The sequence below is a fragment of the Idiotropiscis lumnitzeri genome, chromosome 11 (genome assembly GCF_059441095.1).
Source record: "Idiotropiscis lumnitzeri isolate Australia: NSW breed Sydney's pygmy pipehorse chromosome 11, RoL_Ilum_1.0, whole genome shotgun sequence".
Lineage (NCBI taxonomy): Eukaryota > Metazoa > Chordata > Actinopteri > Syngnathiformes > Syngnathidae > Idiotropiscis > Idiotropiscis lumnitzeri.
In genome coordinates this window covers 17,808,335-17,822,156 of record NC_142401.1, presented here as the reverse complement: position 1 = coordinate 17,822,156, position 13,822 = coordinate 17,808,335, and the positions used below count along the sequence as shown (strand labels likewise).

General features: G+C 38.2%; 1 protein-coding gene across 2 annotated transcripts in view; it reads left to right on the top strand.

Annotated features, from left to right (window-relative positions):
• Positions 1 to 13,822, top strand: part of slc12a5a (solute carrier family 12 member 5a) — a 170,600-nt gene that overhangs the window by 127,076 nt on the left and 29,702 nt on the right. For both annotated transcript variants that reach the window (XM_088308008.1, XM_088308007.1), the window contains exons 4-5: positions 2,599 to 2,745; positions 10,982 to 11,036. In XM_088308008.1, the coding sequence (XP_088164134.1) occupies positions 2,599 to 2,745; positions 10,982 to 11,036 (202 nt within the window). The remainder of the gene's footprint in view (positions 1 to 2,598; positions 2,746 to 10,981; positions 11,037 to 13,822) is intronic.

Below are 13,822 nucleotides of genomic sequence, written 5' to 3'. Positions count from 1 at the left end.
CCACGGGAAATCATCGCGGCTGCTGGCTCCCGGCCCGCTTACCAAACCTATTTGGTGTGTGTGCGTGGCTGGGTGTGTGTGTGTGTGTGTGTGTGAACAGGACTGCAGTCCGCAAATGAAACACCAATTGAAAGAAAATAGAAAAGCCGCACTTTTGATAAGCGTGAGTGCGTGTCCCTCGCTCCCAACAGGCTCACTGATTCAATGCATACACAAGTGTTCTATTTGTTAGCGGCTACTTCACCATATAGTCGAGTCGTTTCAATTATGTACTCATTCGCCAAATGTGTTTGTGGACGTGTAACCAGGTTCCTGTTATCAGACTTTACATTTGATTTCCGCCACATTAACCGTATTTGCATAATCTTTTGCAGCACTGAGGCCTTCTATCAAAAAAGCCTGCTTTTCATGGAACCAGAATGATTATTGTTTGAATGTCAACTCTCCTGTGTGTGCACCTTCATAAATATCGCATTTCTTCATCTTTTAGAGTGCATAAAAAGTCATCCGCACTGATTACTCAGTATTTTGTATCCTATCTAGACATGTTGCCATGTCAAAAATGTACTTTGTTTCCTTTTCCCAAAAGCCTAACAATAGATAGACCTCCTCGCTTGCCAGGGTCACATTTCTTTTCCAAATCTGTTTTAATTTGAATAAAGCATCTAAAAAATAGCACATTCATCCACTTTGATATGTCAGTACAAGATCACATTTACTTCAAACTAAAATGCAAGTCAACCTCCTCTTGAGCTGCGCTGTTCCGCTGTGGCACATCTTTCGTGTAGTGCGACACAAGCCAACATCTGACTGCTGATGTGTGTTAAAAGCCCATACATTAACCCCCACGACAAGGACCCGAGAATGAAAAAATCTGAGAGGTTAATTACAGTGTTACAATGAGTATGAGCAGCTTGGAATGAAATGAAAATGGAGGACGGAGAACATTGATTTGGTGCGAGCAGCTTTGAAAATGTTTTTCATTGAGGTGTTTTGGAAGTGGCATAAACATCAATACACTCACTGCACAATAAAAATACAAGGCTGGAGCTTCCAGCTGACTAAACAACAGACGTAATGTATAATTAATATCACCTGTCACAATAGCTGGAGAAAATAAGTCTTCAACATGCGAATAATAATTATTACAAACATAAAGCCACTTTACTAGAAAATAGTCATTTTCATGACAATAAAGTCAGAATATTCTGGTTAAAAAATACATTACTCAAAAGAAGTGAGAAAGGTTAATTGTGAGAAAATTGTAATCCTATCAAGTCAAATTATTACAAGCATAAAGATAAACTTCTTATTTTTCCCCCCAAAAGTTCAATGTTACAAATAAAGGCAATGATATGCACATTAAATCATATGTTCTGAGAAAAGAATTATTGATTTAGGAAAATAAATGTTTTAAATTCATAAAGCTGCATAGCATGTGGAAAAAAGGTTCTGCAAGAAAAGGTTAATTTTTACACGAAAAAAGTAATATTATAGTCATAAAGTTGTATGTAACGAGAACAATGTCAGAACTTTAACAGTCGTGTGGCCCTATTTTGGTAGACTGGCATCCGCACGCTTCTCGTAAAGACGGGCATTGCGTCCCTCTGGGCGTGACACGCTGCAATTCTCAGTGTGCACCGTTACTGTCAATTTTACCTGTGCAAATTCGAGCAAAATACCAAAAGAAAGAAAACTCCACCCAAATCCACTCTGGGCTTTGCGTTTAATATCGGACCCATAGTATTACGTGCCATGATGTGTAAAGTTATATTATAAAAAAAGAATACCATGAAAATTATTAAGTTGGAACATTATGAATAAAACAAACTTCTTAACGACATGGAAGTTGTCATTTTACTTGTAGAACCTCTCAATATGAGAATAAAGTCAGTCGTTTGAAAAAAAAAGTCAGAATTTAGGAAGAATACATTATGTCTTATATTATTAAAAAATAGTTGTCTGTTCATAATAGGAAGTGGTAATAAAGAATTACGTCCGCATATATTAAGAAATCAATGACATTTGAATAAAGTCAGAATTTTGTGAAGTTAAAATGGTAACATAATCTAATCCAAATTGTCAGGTTTTGTGTGATGGTTAAGGTGGAAGAAGCCCCAAACACAGGGAAGCGAGGCGGGGGTAACTTAGATGGTATTTAATTGAAAATAAAAAGGCAAACAAGTGACTAGGAAAAACAAAAAGATCAAAGTGCAAAATAACAAGGATGACCCTGACTAAGAAAACTGAAAGCAAACAAGGAACCTAATACAAACCAATTAACGAGACAACGAGGAACACCTGGACAAGACACAAAGGGATGGAGGGAGCTGATTTGTTCACACTATCAAGACGACAAGCACAGGTGAACACAATCAGATTTAACAAAAGACACACACCAAATAAGAAAAAACATGAAACTAAATACTAAACCAAAGACAACAAACACAGACCATGACGCAAATTGTACGAGAATTAATTCAAAATCTTGAAGCATGAATCTGCTTTGCTTCTAGGCGAGTATTTGCTGTGTATTTTCTTTCTTGAGTATATTTGACTCTTTTTTTAACCCAATCGGTGGATTGTGTCCCCTGGCAGGCCCCCCAGCTCGGCACGTTGATGGGCGTCTACCTGCCCTGCATCCAGAACATCTTCGGCGTCATCCTCTTCCTCAGGATGACCTGGCTGGTCGGCATCGGTGGAATCATTGGAACCTTTGTCATCGTCTTCATGTGCTGCACCACTGTAAGTACTTCCTTTCTGTCTTTTGCCATCCTAGGGCTAGTCGTATAGTATGTATAGACAACGAATCATTCACATTCATATTCACACCTACAGCCAATCTAAAGTAGGGACGGGCAACTTAAACGCTGGATGGGTCCACAATTTTTCCATCAGTGCTACTGGTGGCCCACATAAAACTATGCACTTCCTAACCAGATGTATGAGGAAAAACGCTATTTCAAATATGGGCAAAATAACTGCAAAATGCCTGCTCTTAATATAAATCATTTTTGATCATGAATTTTTCATTGCTTGTATAAAAAAAAATCCACTATCCTAAGCCAACAATAAAGAGTCTGAAGCAAGCAATAAATAAGCACCTTTTTTCCAGCGCAAATGGCTGTCATGCATAGAAATGACCATTTAAGAAACTGCATCACAAGATATCAATATGAAGTGCAACAACTCATTCTGACATCTCATTTTTTTTCACAAAAATCAACTCACTCAGAATTTTATTAGGGTACGATGTTTGCATATCATATCTTATATCTCTATATGATTTCAAATCCACAAAGATATGTTAGACCTACTCACTTGGTAATATAAGGCAGTAGACCCAATGTAAGTGCAACTGAAACATGTCTGCCATCTAGTGGTGAGTGGTGATATAACAACTTAAAATTATAGTCACACACTGTAATTTCAGAGTTCTGCACCTGTGAATTCACATATTCAGTACTTTTTGATATTTTGGATTCAGATATAATTCAGGTGCCCATCCCTGAATTAGAGTCTTCAAATAATGTCAAATATGCGTTTTTGGAATATGTGAGGAAAGTGGAGAAAACCCACACAAACAATCGTAAGGTTCAAACCTGAGACCTGAGACCACTTGACCGTGCGTCATACTTGCTAACCACAAAGCCACCGCGCCACCCTTGTTAAAACATGTCAACCGAATTCAAAATTGTTCCTTCTTCAGGGTTGCTAGCGTGTCTTCTTCGCTTTCACTGAGCATTTTGTCAGAACTGTATGTTGATGTGTGTGTAAATGTGTGTCGTTATGTTTGTGTGTGAGCAGCCTAGATTCTCCTCCAGCACCGGGTGTATTTATAGAACAACCCCCTCAAATCCCAACCATGGCAAACCAGCCTACACACACACACACACACACACACACACACACACACACACGCACACGTGTGCGCAAAGCATCAATACGTTTTTTTTCCCCATCGTGACACTCTTCTCCCTACTTTTCTATTTGTACTTGGGCACGTTTTGCGTGCCACTCGTATTTGCTTCCCATCCATCCCAGTTTATATTGATCTTGTAAGCGTGTTGAAAACAGTGTGCACAGAGAGGAAAAACAAGCTCGGAGCTGGCTCGCACTGACAGCAACACAAACACGCTCAAATTTCCTCTCCATCTCTCATTCTCCCTTTCTCTTGCCCCCTCTCACACACGCACACACTCGGAGAGAGGCGTGTTTCTTATCAGTCACACTGCTGAGATCATTGCAGAGGCCCCAGGGTGATAAGCCTGAGCATGAACGGTGTGCGAGGACCCCCCCCCGCCACCTCTCTCTCCTCCCGTGCTCCTTACATAACACATCACCACCCAGCCCTCGGGGGGCTGCCAGCTACGCGCCGTTGTAGTGTGCGTGTGTGCTCTTATGCATGTGTACACACACCGCGAACCGCCCCACCTCCACCCCCCAACCAAACGTGAAATCCACAGGACATGAACAGCCGAAGCGTGCGGCTTACCTTTGCATCGTTGAGAGCTGAGCCGCACCTTTGATTGACAGGAGGCATGATGGGAAATTATAGATCAAGATTTTTTTTTCAATTTTTTTCATAACAACGCTTTTGTCACGATAGGTATAATATTATAACATTAAAATCACACTTTTTTTCATCGGGTATGTATTTATTTTGACTACATATTGGTGGATGTTTTCTTCTTTTGATATTCACCTAATCTTATGACTTCTTCACCGTAATATTAGATTGGATTTTCTTAATACTTTGCCTATTTTTCCCTTGTTGTATATTTTACATTTTTTTCTATCTTTTGACTCCCTTCATTCTGTTGTGTTTTGCATCGCTGATGCTGGACATTTAACAAACTTTGTTATGATATGATAGATGTGAAAGTAGCTATGAACTCACACACACACACACACACGCACACACTTATGCTCTATTCTTGCATAGTTCTATCCCAGATAATGAAAGTCGGCTTGGACACAATGAGGTTTTATATCCTAGATGGAAGGCCGTCTGTTGTGTGGTGGTCGTCATTACTTCCAGGTCTTGAATCCAAATGCGGTGGAGGTGCTGGTGAAGGAGGGTTTGGGAGATGGCGTTGGGGTGGCTGACTCATTTATATGCTGCGGTTGCTTCATCTTTTTCCCCTTTTACTCTCATCTCTTACGCTTCCTCAATTTTCTGGAAGCCTTTTTTTCATTCTGCGCTCTCATTATTTCCTCCCTCGCTTTTGATTCCCTGAGCCATCCCTCACCCAACACCCCCCAGTGCACCACTGAGTCTCCGTGCCACACGTGTCTTCACTATCTCACTTTCCTGCACCTGAGAGTCCATTTTGCCCTCCGCCAGGATGTCAGCTCCCTAGCGAGTGGGCTCCTGCTGAAGTTGCGGCGGACGACGGAAGAAATCATCTGACAACGGGGGCGTAGTGAAGCGTGCTAATGAAGCGGGGTTGTCGTGCTGCGGGACACTCTTCTGTCACAAGCAATCTCCTCTCCGCTCCCAAGGTCCACCAAAGGCCAAATAGGAGCGTTAGGTCACGATGCAAGCAGACCTAAAGTGTCCTTTGCGCTCAGTGCCGACGAGCTCATGAAACTTTTCATTTCATGCGTTTTGGAGCAGCGTTTACCAATGAGACGGTTAAAACAAACAAATCGCCAGAAAACGACGGGAGCAAGGGTCCAGAAGGATCTGGACAATGAGCGTTTTCGTGATTTTGTATAAAGCGGGTTACACACTAACCCATCTCACACTTTTTTATATTCCATTACAATCCCAACTTTATTTGTGTGCAGTTGTTGTAATATTTCATCCTACCCACAAAATTTCCTCCTGATATGCAAATTAATTCTCCTAAAATTTTAAATGATTAAAATAACAAAATAATGACCCAAGTTAGTTTTTATTTGATTTTTTTCAGAGAACCCCCAAAACCCATATAATATCCGACTACTGTATGTATTTATTAAAAATGTCATTTTAGAGTTAGAACTCATCTGTTTGATTAAGGATGTAGCCGATTTGAGCAGCGGTGACCAACATCAGTAAGTGCAAAAAAAAATATTTTTTGATTAAAAACGTTCAAATATGTCGATTAACGATAAACTTCTTAATTCAGATTTACTTACATTATGATCCTAATATTTTTAATGTATTCCTCCAAAATTGAGATTTTTTTTTTCTCTTTCACAAATATGATGTATTTTTCCTCTTAAAATGTAGACTTCTTTCTTGTACATTGTTTTGTATACTTGCAAATTCCAAACTTTATTTTTGAACAATTCTGTACTCCCCCCAATTTTGACTTCTGCCTCATATCGTTAGCATAATTGCCCAAGTCGCGTTGTTTAACTCGCTGTTTCCAAATCAATAAACAATGCCAATGTGCTTACTAGAATTTTTTTAAACTCTTATTTGGCTATTTTTTTTATTCTTGTAATATCTGAAATAGATTTTTCAACATTTTGACATTATTGTCACAATATTTTGACTTAATTCTCACATCATTTCATTTTTTTCCCTCACAAGATGCTTTTTTTCCCTGGAAAATGTTGACTTTCTTTTTATTTTGTTCTAATTTCCAGACTTTACAATCATATTTTGACATTGCTTCCTAATATTTTGACTTTCGTGGCATACAATATTGCTTACTCTTAATATACAACTTTAGTCACTGCAATTGTTGACTTTTTGTCATGTACTTCCTTTATTCTTTTATTTACAGTGTATCCATTTTTTTTCTCATAATAGACTTCGCTATCAACGTAGTATTTGCAAATGTCATATTTTTGTCAATAACACATTGAATAATTTTTGACAATACTCCTATTTAAAAATCCAAACTTTCGTCTTGTATTATACAACTTTATACTCACAATATTGCAACGAGCAAAATTCCAACTTTTTGATTGCTCAATTACATTAATCTTGTTTTTCATTGCGAGATTATTTCCTGGAAAATAGTTCCATCTTTATTTTCACTTTTTTTAAAGCAATATTTACTTCAGTATTGTAATATTTGGATTTGCCAGGAAAAATCGTGACTTTTTCCTCAAAATACACAGCTTTATACTTTTGAACCATTTAGCAGTGAGGCGTTACAACGTTCATTGTATTTTCCTTCAGGCTAACAAGCGTTGGCTTCACGTGTACATCATTTACCCCTCTAATGTACTTTTACGGCAGTTTGACTGCAGGTCAGGTCGGATGCTGACCCGATAGGACAGAGCGGTCCACTGAGTCGAAGACATCTGCTGATTGACGAAATTTAATAATGTCCCTGACAGCCAGAGGACGGCGTGAAGAAATGTAGGACGCTGGTAAAAGTAAAAGTCAAGCCACCAAATGGGATTTGACTGAAAGTCACAATAAAATGACAGAGCTGAAAATGAGACGAAGGAGTGGAGACATCCTGGTGGTTGGTGTCACCTTGTCTGAACACCCCGACACAATTTTGTTGATGGAGGCTGCGACAGAGGAAATGTTCCATTTTGAAGCGCCACCTTCAACACTCAGACAGAATTGGTGCACCCCCCCCCCCATTCTTGTGTTGCGATTCAACGATTGCGTATGCGACGGGACTACCTCTGCGCGCCATCAGATAAAACACTTAAACAATTACGGCCTTATCTGCTGTGGTGGGAGAAGAGCTTGTGGCCTCATTAGGAGCAGATTAGCACCAGTCACTTGGCTCGTCGTCATCCGGGCCCTCAGGTGCCACTAACCACATTACAACCTTCACGGGGGCAGATGAGGTGATAGGCAAATAAATGTCTTGCGTCCTTGCTGGGGAGGCACTGTGTGGTCGTTGGTCGTCCAACCATGAAGGTCAAGCTTGTTTTTTAGCCTTGAGAATCGAATGTTCAATATATTAGTTTAGTAAATTGTGAGTTTTGACCTATTGTCCACAAAAAAAAAAAAACAACATCTTATTCGGGGGAAATAATCCTCAGTCAAACATTTTAGACTAACTGAGAGGAAATGCACCAAAGTCAACACATTTCAGTCAAAATTCCTGTGAAAAACTAAAAAAAACATTTTCCAGATTGCAATTTGCTCCAGAGTATAAATTGAACAAGACAAAAAAATGTATAATGATGTAGAAAACAAACATACATAAATCGCACTGGAGTTGCATTTTTTTGAAGGAAATTTATTTTACAAATACAAAATTAAAAACAGATATTTCTTTTTGGAAGGAAAGTTATAACATTCATAAAAGAATAGCGAACAGGCTGAATAGGTGTAAAATATGCTCACACAATGAAGGTTATTTAGCGAGTCGAAAAAAAACCCAGCAGAAAAGGTGTCCAGTGTTCATGTTCATGTTTTGGGGACACTGCTGTCCATGCTATGATAGAGATGAAGTTGCGTTTCATGAAACAGAAGCACCAAGCAAGAAGGTCCTCCCGCAGTCCTTTATATTCGTCGCCTTGGCAACGACCTAAGTGTGACGATGTACTATCGCTTCTCCAGTTGCACGTTGTTCAAGCAGCCACTGGTGAACTTGTTCCTCTAACTCTGGCCATCTATCTTTCTTTTTTTCTTTTTTTAATTTCCTTCAACGCAATAATAGCAGCCTCTGCTTTTCGTCAGGCCCTAACAAGTTTCTCATTCACTCCAAATTTCTCTGATGCTTGATTATGGTTTTCCGCTGCAAATTTCACTACTTGCAGCATTGTGGTCTGCAGAATATGATTCTCTTGAGGAGCATTTGTGTTCAGTCGTCCTCAATCGTCTTTGTAAGGAGTAGGAGATATTGGTGCATCAATCTAGAGTGCCCTCTCGTGGCTGTGTGTGAAATTACATTTTTTTCATGTATAAGTCACACTTGAGTATAAGTCGCTGGACCAGCCAACCAATGAAAAAAAAGTGTGACTTTAAGTCCGGAAAATTCTGTAAATTCTCATGGAACACAATCTCAAATGATGAATTAGCTGCATGGAAATCAAAATCAGAGTCAATTGTAAAAACTTGAAACTATCTCAACAGTGAAGCTGAAGTGGTTACCGCTACTGTAGTATGAGCCCATTACTTAGAAGAACATGAAAAAAAAATACTTTTTATAAAATATATTTTCATTAAAAACATTAATAAGAATATCAAATATTTTTTCACTGTCGTTTGTTTAATTTTATTTTTTTCAATCTGTGTATGATAACAATTATGTAATAGCACAATAATAGTAACATCATTGCAGTCGAGGCAGACAGGGCATACCAAAAAGAAAAAAAAAGAAGAACGGAAAAAAAGTTGTCCTGCCGCAAGCTCTTTTCATGTGCCAACCATGTGAAACGTCACTCTCAAGAGTAGAACAATAGCGTTTGAGCGCACCCATGAAATCTTAATGCCGTCTTCGCACCGTCACACAGCATCACTCCTTCGCTTTTTTTTTTTTCTTCTCCACTTGTCATTTGTTCTCTTCCGGAACATTCTTCCTGCTTTTTCTATGCTCATCTTATCTCTCCATCTCTCTCCCGGGCAGCACTTTAACCGAGTATTATCTAATCTACACACATTTTGCTTCTCTTATTCCATCTTTGTGAATAATATACTGTCAATTATAAAGTAGAAGATTGCCAGACTAAGGGAAAATTGATTTTTATTAGCCATAAAATTGATTAGGACTAAGTGGATGTAGATGGATAGCAAATACGATCAAAACAAATGCACTGTACACATAACAAGGTTCGTTTGGACAGTTGCGCAACATATTTTAACTTTTGCTGAGTCAAGAAGGCAATGAGCTAAAAGCCAAGTTTGCTAAATACTGTACGCTGACGTGAATGTTGACATTTTATGTTAGTGTGCTAATTTAGCCTACCACTGTGTCATTTTCTCATATCATCGACATTCAAAGGAAAACATGGAACTCCGAAAGTCTTTTTTTGTTGTGTTTTGTTTTGTTTTTTTAATCCGGAAAATGGAAAACTGCTCTTTTATTGCATGTGTTTTAGCTGAATAATAATAATAACCCCCCCACCAAAAAAAATGCATTCTTTTTATTTTTATTTTAAAGGCACCAAAAATGTCTTTCAGTTAAAAAGAAACTCTGAAAACGTGACCATACAGTGACACAGTAAGTTATCTTGGCAAAGCACATTTTTTTTACATGTTCACTTTGAAGATATAACTCCAAATTTGTTGCATTTTTATTTTACCCTAGCCCAGAACACAATTAAAAGTATCTTGTTTTTTTTCCATCATATTCAGATAAACTTTACATTCACTTTTTTTAAAAGCCTTTTTTGACATTTGACGGTCATTGTCAAAGATCAAAAATGTTTTATTTTATCTGAGAGACAACAACAACATGATTAGTAAAGTATTAAGTGTTTGGGATGAATGACATTACACTCACAAAATTTGGAGATACGTGCTTTTTATTGGACATTTTTATGTTTTGTTTTGATTTCACCAAAATTGTTCTGTGTCATCTACTCCATTTAAAAAAAATAATAATAAATGAATAAAAATATTTATTCATAGCTGTCCAATGAAAAACATGTAACTTGCTAACTTATTTTAACTTGGAAAAAATGGATACATTAAAAGCTTGTTTAGCGGTAGTCAAAAATCGAAATACCTTGTTTGCCTCATCCTCCAATAATCAGTCGCGAAATTTGCCTGTTAAGCATTTCTAATGGTGTGTGTATACAGTATATGCTCAAACTATTATGCAGACAAAATCACATGATTAAAGGGGACATTTTGTGAAACATGGACTTTTTTTTATTGTTTGGATACAGATAATTGTGTCTGTGGAGTCCCTGTCCACCTATCAAATGTGAAACTTAACAAACTAAGTCAATCTTTTATTTGCCATTTGAAGTTACTTGACATTTACTTTACAAACTGATTTTCCTAAAATGACCCGAAATACACTAAAATGACAAATGTCCAACTTGGCCCAGAAAATTCTACTAAATAAAAACGGACAACAGCATTTAAGTATTGAATGTTTTTTCTCTCTCCCACATGCAGACCATGCTGACCGCCATCTCCATGAGCGCCATCGCCACGAATGGAGTCGTGCCAGGTGGGTGAGCAGACGCCGGAGTCGCAGTTTGACACCATTCTGCTTTCTAAATTTCCCTTTTTTGAGTCGCTGATCACACTTTGCGAGTAAGCCCGAGCACAGCTTGACGTCCTCACTAAAATCGTCAGTCTGAGAGTCGTGTACACAAATGATATTTCCACCAAATAAAAGTGGCGGCCGCACATCTGAAAAGCACGTTATGTGCTATTCGGTGGGTAATGTGTGGGTTGGTGTGGCGCGAGGGTCACGGGAAATAAGCGGCTTGGAGACAAGTGCGGAAGTGGAGCTGCACAGTGCTGATTAAGCGTGTTATTTATTTCTATTCATTTCATTTGCACAGAATTAGAAAACGCAAGTCCTGTGGTAAAACAATGCGAGATAAGTGAGCAAGACTTAAGTGAAAGGATGACTGCGGGGGGGAGGCGCCGCGTGACACCAGCAAATTGCTACACAAATGTTTTTCCTCGGGATGAAGAATTATTCAATTATCAAAAATATTGCTTGCATGGTTTTCAAGTCAACACTAAAAAGTGAAATGAAAGTAAATTTTTACTGGTCGTGGATGATGTCATTGATATATTTTCATTTGAGTGGTGCCTTGAGGTATGAGGCTCTGACTCCTGCTCAATTAAAAAATAAATCATTAGTGACTATTCGACTCATGCCCTCAACTTAATTATCGATTAATAAAGTTGACAAGTAATTTAGTCTGTATAACCGCTAATTGGCGCACTATTTCAGGGTCTTAATTACAAGTGTTTGCGTGCTATGATTGAATGCATTCTTACTTGTCGTATAAGTGTAGTTAGTTAGAGGAATGCTTTACAACTTTCAGTTTTGGTTGATTATGGCTGTTGTGTTTTGTTTGAAGAAAGACTACATTTCCCATCAGGACGAGCCCGATCTCCCGGTCGCCTGCAGTGGGACTGAATTATTTTTTGCATTTTTCCAATGGCTGTGTAATAGATGAATAGCAATGAGTTAATTAATCTAATTGTGTCTAAACAGTATCATACAGCCATGTTGAAAAAAATAGTTTGTTGCTTGTGGAACTGCAAACTATCAAACTAATACATATATACTGCTACCACGCAAATTTCCGATAGCTACGATTAGCATTAGCTTTTTGGTTTGAGCATCCTAAGATACTTACTAGTCCAGCAAGATCAGAGACAAGGCAGCGACGGTCACAAATCCCTCCTCATCTTTGAGCTCGCCTTAGCGAGTGAACGCCGGGCCAATGTTGATCCTTGAGGCTTCTATGGTTATGCAGCTTCTCCTGTGACAGCTGTAATCATGCGTAGATGTCCGAATCGACTACTGAATGGGGAACACGCATAAGGGCTGTCAAAATTAAAGCAGGTTGATTAATCCAAAAATGTTTAACTCAGGTAAATATTTTAACTCAGTTAACTCAGTTTGATTTACTTAAAAAATAATTTGCATACTTTGCAAATATTGTGCCATATTAGCTGTCTCAGAACAAAACATTGTGTTTAAGTTACCACTGGGCCTTGCAAACCAACACTGCTGGAGTGAGGCGCTTGTGGGCAGTTTTGACAAATGTTTAGAAAATAAATGTCTGCAAAGATGTCTCCATTAAGATCATATTCAAGAAACCAAGAAAGCTATTAGAACAGTCATTGAATTAAATATACTTCATATTTGGTGATGTTGCGTCAATTCCAAAATACTATTCAAGTAAATATCTGTAACAAGCTTTGCAAAAAAATAGCAGTTGAAAATTGTGATTAATCACAAATAATCATGAATTTTTTTGTGATTAATTAGTTTAAAAAAATTTATCACTTTATATATATATATATATATATATATATATATATATATATTGCATTAACTCACAAGTTCATTAATGCCTATCATTTTAGCATGTATTAATGCAATTCTTACTATTTCTTTTATTCACATTTGCGTTCCAAGCATATTGCCACATGCCCAAGGGCTACTTCAGAATATAAGATAACTAAGGTATCAACATCCATCTACAGTATTATTAGTTGTGAGGCTTTTATTTTGAAGTTGGCATCATGGAGAATTGCATCGTATGATCCGTTTTATTGGGGCTGTCTTGACTTTTCTGTCGCTTCCGGTAGTGATGGTTATGACAGTTCTTTTTAGTGAAGTGAATCATTATAATCAGTTCTTCAAAAATAATCGTTCAAGAGATTCATTCACCGGACTAAGGAAAAACGCACCCCCCTGCCGCATTCCCTCTCTATATTTTGCTAATGAGCCAAATGTCTTTTTCAGTCGTTTTGATAAATATGATTTCAGAGCTGAGTGTGATGATGCGTGTAGGTCCATTTCTGAGCATGTCCGAATTACAGTTAATGAAGATGAAATCATCGCAAGCCTGTCCTGTATTAAGCTCAATGCTGCACTGCCGCCCGATGGCCTGAGAGGTAGAATATTAAAAAAAAAAGACCTCAAAGGTATTGTCTTGAAGCTATTCCTGCTCAATACTTCAACAATGCCAGATTTATGGATCATATATTTTATTGTGCCACTTCCAAATAAGCCTGGAGCCACTGAACTAACCGACTTCAGGCCTATTGCTCTTACTTCCTTATTGGGAAAATGATCTGAGAGAGTAATAAGCAGACATATTCCAGCATCTGTTGCTAACCGCTTTTGATCATCTCCAGTTTGCCTATAGAAGTCAGAGAGCAACTGATGATGCTCCTGTCACCCGGTTCAATACCTTGGCTCAGCATCTTCAGGTCCCCACTCACCAGGCCAGGGTCCTTTTTATTGATTTCATATCT